This window comes from Neopelma chrysocephalum, unplaced genomic scaffold, assembly GCF_003984885.1.
Source record: "Neopelma chrysocephalum unplaced genomic scaffold, ASM398488v2 Primary Assembly neopelma1_96163, whole genome shotgun sequence".
In the NCBI taxonomy this organism is placed as follows: Eukaryota; Metazoa; Chordata; class Aves; order Passeriformes; family Pipridae; genus Neopelma; species Neopelma chrysocephalum.
In genome coordinates this window covers 1-5,214 of record NW_020924812.1, presented here as the reverse complement: position 1 = coordinate 5,214, position 5,214 = coordinate 1, and the positions used below count along the sequence as shown (strand labels likewise).

General features: G+C 62.7%; 1 protein-coding gene across 1 annotated transcript in view; it reads right to left on the bottom strand.

Moving 5' to 3' along the window:
• Positions 1 to 4,552, bottom strand: part of LOC113981140 — a 6,037-nt gene extending 1,485 nt beyond the window's left edge. Inside the window, exons 1-12 of the mRNA XM_027708374.1 lie at positions 4,444 to 4,552; positions 4,072 to 4,136; positions 3,493 to 3,957; positions 3,205 to 3,353; positions 2,879 to 3,026; positions 2,367 to 2,554; positions 2,142 to 2,279; positions 1,769 to 1,883; positions 1,474 to 1,611; positions 866 to 1,042; positions 595 to 750; positions 338 to 439 (exon numbers count right to left, since the gene is read on the bottom strand). Coding sequence (XP_027564175.1) covers positions 338 to 439; positions 595 to 750; positions 866 to 1,042; positions 1,474 to 1,611; positions 1,769 to 1,883; positions 2,142 to 2,279; positions 2,367 to 2,554; positions 2,879 to 3,026; positions 3,205 to 3,353; positions 3,493 to 3,957; positions 4,072 to 4,136; positions 4,444 to 4,552 — 1,950 coding nt within the window. The remainder of the gene's footprint in view (positions 1 to 337; positions 440 to 594; positions 751 to 865; positions 1,043 to 1,473; positions 1,612 to 1,768; positions 1,884 to 2,141; positions 2,280 to 2,366; positions 2,555 to 2,878; positions 3,027 to 3,204; positions 3,354 to 3,492; positions 3,958 to 4,071; positions 4,137 to 4,443) is intronic.
• Between the last annotated feature and the right edge of the window lie 662 nt (positions 4,553 to 5,214).

Genomic DNA, 5,214 nt, shown 5'->3' with positions numbered 1-5,214 from the left:
CTGGGTGCTCCCCTTTTTTGGGAGCAGAGGGCTGGGTGCTCCCCTTTGGGGGGAGCTGCTCCCCTTTGGGGGGAGCAGAGGGCTGGGTGCTCCCCTTTGGAGGGTTCAGAGGGCTGAGTGCTCCCCTTTTTTGGGAGCAGAGGGCTGGGTGCTCCCCTTTGGAAGGAGCAGAGGGCTGGGTGCTCCCCTTTGGGGGGGGAGCAGAGGGCTGGGTGCTCCCCTTTAGGGGGTTCAGAGGGCTGGGTGCTCCCCACAGGCTGCTGCCCCACAGGTGGGCAGGGGCACAGTGCCAGCTCTGGGCATCAGGGCCTGGGGCTGTGGGGTGGGTTGTCCTTACCAGGCACTCGCCGAACCTCCAGGACTGCTCCTTCTTCAGCAGCTTCACGAGGTCCCTCCTCTTCAGGAACCAGGCTGCACCCAGCAGTGCCTCCCGAGAGACCTGCAGAGCAAGAGACCAGGACGTGGCATCGCAGCCCCGGGCACAGGACCCACGTCCCTGCACCAAAACCAGCAGGAGACTGGAGCCTTTGAGGTGCCAGGGCAGGAGGCAGCCCAGCCCCCTCCCATGGGACACCAGACCCTGCGAGTTCTCACCTCTGCCACGTGCTGGTTCTCGTGGTGCCAGTGGAAAAAAAGGGGCAGCAGGCTGCAGATCACGTGCGTCTTCAGGGGTTCTTTTCCCTCCTCCACTCCCAACTCCATCACCTTCTGGAAGAGCTGGATGGAGAGCAGCTGCACGGGGATGTGGTCCTGGTGGAAAGGGAGAGGAAAAGACCTCAGCTCCAGGTCTGCCGGGGCACAAACCTGGAATTCCACAGGCCACAGTTTCCTGGCAGCACCTGAGAGGGGGGGAACAGAGCCTTACATTGCCAAAAAGTGGTTGGAGCACCTCGGCCAGCTGCAGGGCAGTGGGGGTGGAGATTTGGATGTCTCTGTCCTGGACTTGGTTGATGAACACAGAGAGGGCCATCCTGACCAGCTCTCTGTCCGGATCCCACAGGACGCCCAGGAGGCTTTGGGTGAGGCTCCTCAGGCCGTCAGCCTGTGAGGAACACAATGCTGGGCTGTGAATCATGGAATCCTGGAATATCCCCAGTTGGAAGTGACCCACGAGGATCACTGAGTCCAACTCCTGGCCCTGCACAGGACCACGGCCAACAATCCCATCGTGTCCCTGAGGGTGTTGTCCTTGAGCTCTGGCAGCCTTGGGGCTGTGACCTCTCCCCAGTGGGGCCTGTTCCAGTGTCAGACCAGGGCTGTGACCTCTCCCCAGTGGGGCTTATTCCAGCATCAGAGCAGCCTCTGAGTGAAGAACCTTTCCCTACCACCCAACCTAAACCTCTCCCTACCACCCAACCTAAACCTTTCCCTACCACCCAACCTAAACCTCCCCTCAGCCCTCCCAAGCCCAAGCCACTGCACTCCCCAGCCCCAGGCTGCCGGCACAGCTTCATCCAGTCACCCCCTCCTCACCATCACGGGATCCTTGCTCAGCACCACGAGGCCCCTCAGCACCAGGCGACGCATCTCCGAGCACTCGCTCCACAGGCGCCTGGAGAGGATCTCCAGGAAGCTGTCGCTCCATTCGGTCATGTCTGGGCAGTCCAGGACCTGGAAGGCAGGGAGCAGTGATGGGGTGACCATCCAGCTGGGCCCAGGCAGCAGCACAGGGTGCAGGCACCATCCCGGGCAGTTGTGAGAAGGCAGAGAGGGGGAGGCAGGTCAGCAAGGCAGCGCTCAGCTCACCTCCACAAGGAATCAGACTCACCTCCACCAGGAATGCCACGGCGGGAAGCTCCCAGAGGGGCTTCTCCCTGGTGAGCAGCCCCAACAGGCAGAGGGCAATCCGGGAATACAGGGGGCTGGAGGCACGGCGCATCTCCCTGCCCGGGGGAAACGGGCACCATCAACCCCGAGCCGGGCGGGCAAACCTCTCCTGGGATGGACTCACAGAGTCCTGGTCTCTCCCCAGCACCCTGGCAGGGGATGAGGGCACTCTGGGAGGCGGCTCCTCCTGTGCCTCTGCCAGCCTTTGCCACTCTGCTCGGCCATCCCTGGGTGCCAAGGCCCTCTGGCCCACCACCACGGGCACTGGGTGGGGTGCCCTGTGCACAGGGGCAGCGGGGACAAGGGGGTCTCACCTGGCCAGCAGCCCCACTGCGTAGTGGTGGGTGTCAGAGTCGAGGAACGTGTCCCAGCCACGCTTCCTTTCCATGGAAACCACCACATCTTCACACTCCAGACGGCAAAGCAGGGCCTTGGTGGTCAGCACTGCGAACCTGTGTGCAGAGCAAAGCCCAGGTCATCATGCTGGGAGCCCTGAGCAGCCCTGAGGGCATGGGAGGGGCAGGACTGGCACGGAGCACCTCTTGGAGTTTGGGGGAAGGCTGCGTTGCTCCTGGCATTCCCTCCACAAGGCGTCAACTTCCCCCGGCATCTGCTCCGTGCTGATGGAAATCTGGAAGAGCAGATCCACGAGGAGACGGGGGGAATGCTCTGAAAACGGCTCTGGGCTCTGGAGCATCTGCAGGATCTCCCAAATCACCCTGGTCGCCTGCAAAAGATAAACCCCCCGGGCACAGCCCTCAGTGCCCAGATGTCCACGGGAAAGGGCCCAAGCGTGGCAGGGAGAGGCCAGGGAAGAACCAGCCCCCAGCCTGGTGCCCCTGAACCCGCCCCTGAGCCCCCTAGAAAGCAAATGTGATACAGCAATACGAAGAGTAGAGAGTTAAATTCAGAATACAGGTATAAGCAAGAGCACAAAGAATTTGGTCTTAGAACCCCGGCGCCCGAGGCAGGAGACACAGTGCTGGGGGAGGATGGAGAGCTGCTGGAGAAGCCCCCTGTGGGCAAGTAAAGCCCAGTTCCAGAAACTCACAGCCAGGGCAAAGACAGGTGTGTTGTCCCCGTCGGAGGTGGCCGTGCTGTGCCGTGGCCAGTCCTCCATCACGCAGAGCAGCTTGGGCAGCACCTTCTCCACTGTCATTTCCCACGAGGTGATGGTCCTCCACAGGATGGCAGCGGCTCTGCGGGGCCAGAGGTCTGTGTCAGGGGGGTGCCTTGAGGGCAGGGCTGGGAAACAGAGGCTCCAGATGGGCCTGGAACCCTCCATCCCTCTGGCAGAGCACGTGGCACAGGATGGACAGGGGGATGTGCTCTGAAGGCTGGTAAGCCCCGAGCCCTGAAGGCAGGGAGGCCCTGTACCTGTCACACGCTGGGGCACAGCGCAGGAGGGTCACCACCACATCATCAGGGTGTGCCTCAGTCACCCTCAGGAAATCCGTCAGCAGCTTCTCTTCCAGAGTCCCGCTGGCTGTCAGCCTCTGGTGCACGTTCCTGACGAAGGCTGGCACCTGCAGGAGGCAGGGGGGAAGAGCTGCCAACTTGCCCAGCTTCCCTGACAAGTGCTTCCCTTCCCACCGCACTGCGCTGGCCTCCAAGGCTGGAAGAGAGCCCCTGGAGTGGCTGAAGCCCTGGACACAGGCTGCTTACCTGCTCTGGGCTGGAGACACCGTTCTCCTCAAAAATATCTGGAGTGGGAGCATAATTCACATAATTCTCCCTGGGTGTGAGGTCAGTGCCTGCAATGCCCTCGGTCACTGCGGCGTCGGTGAGATGGGGCAGGGCAGGGTCAGAGTTTGTGGGTTCAGAGTTTGTGGGTTCGTCGCTCAGGGCGACGTCGGAGATCGCGGCGCGATCCAGCGAGGGGGTGTCGGTGTCTGTCGTAGCATCGGTCAAAGCAGGGTCAGACTTGGTTGTGTGAACAATCAGCGAGGTGTCACAGTTCCCTGTGCCATCAGTCAGCACGGTGGTGACCTCAGGGTCCACCTCCAGCTCGGTGAGGCTGGGGTGAGGCTGTGCCATGAGCTCAGTGGGGCTGGGCTCAGGCTGGTCCACGACCTCAGTTGGTGCTGTTGAGGTCCTTTTACGCCGAACGCCCACGAATTTCAGAAGGGTCTGCGGAAGAAGGGAGAGCAGGGAAGAGAGGGATGTGCTGTGGTGAGCTCCGACAGCGGTGCCAGGCTGAGCAGGGAGAGCAGGCCCAGCCCAGGAGGTGGTGGCTGCAGGTACCTGGGCTGCCCTGCGGAAGCGTCGACGGCCACGGTCCTGTTCTTGTGTTTGGTCCCGGCCTGGATCTGGCAAAGAGGGAGTGTGGTCAGAGCTGAGGGGCTGCGGGACAGGCCGGAGAACATGGCCCAGCCCTGCGCTCCACAGGCAGGGCCAGCCTGGCATTCCCAGGACATGGAGCTGCCAGGGATCAGTCCCAGGCCCAAGAACACGGCCCAGCCCCGCGCTCCAGCCCCAGCATTCCCAGGGCATGGAGCTGCCAGGGGAACAGCCCCGGGCCCTCTTCCCCCCTGCCTTTCCCTGGCCATGTCCACAGGGGACGGGATGGGATGAGGCCCAGCCAGCTGCAGCCACAGCCCTGTGTCAGCCACTCACCCTCCTGCAGGGGATGCTCCATCTCCTCAGGGTGCTGGGATGGGGCAGCTCCAGGCTCTTCCTTCTTCATCCGAGAGGGCCTGAGCAAGGTCAGGCGTCTTCCCGCCATCCCACGGTCCGGCCTGGAGGGCACCTGCAAGAGAGAGAGAGACACCTCGGAAGATCTCCGGGTCACCAAGTCGGGCAGGCTGCCCTCGAGGCCACCTCCTGCAGGGATTGGAGACCCCGGAAAATTCCCCGGGTCGCCGATCCCCACGGCCTGGCCTCGAGGGCGCCCGAAAGGGAGAAAAACCGGAGAAATGCGATGGGTTATCAAGTCCTACAGCCTGGCCTCGAGGGCACCTGAAAGATAGAAAAGCCTGGCAAACACTAGGGGTTAGAAAGTGCTGCAGTGTGGCCTCGAGGGCACCTGAAAAATAGAAAAGCCTGGCAAAGGCTGGGGGTTAGAAAGTGCTGCAGTGTGGCCTCGAGGGTGGCTGCCGCGGGGATTGGGGACACCTCGCAAAAGCTCCGTGTCCCCAAGTCCCACGGCCCGGCCTCGAGGGCACTTGCAGCACAGGGAAACCTCCAAAGTGCTCCGGGTCAGAAAGGAAGGAGTTGGCTGCACGGGGGCTCCGCACAGCTCGGCTCCGTCCCCTCTGTCCCGGTGCACGCTCCGGGGAGCACTGAGGGGTGGTCACCTCACCACCAGGACTGAGTCAGCACGGGTCACAAAGGGCCCTGGGACACCCTGCCCCGTGCCATGTCCACCCTGTCACAAAGGGTCCTGTG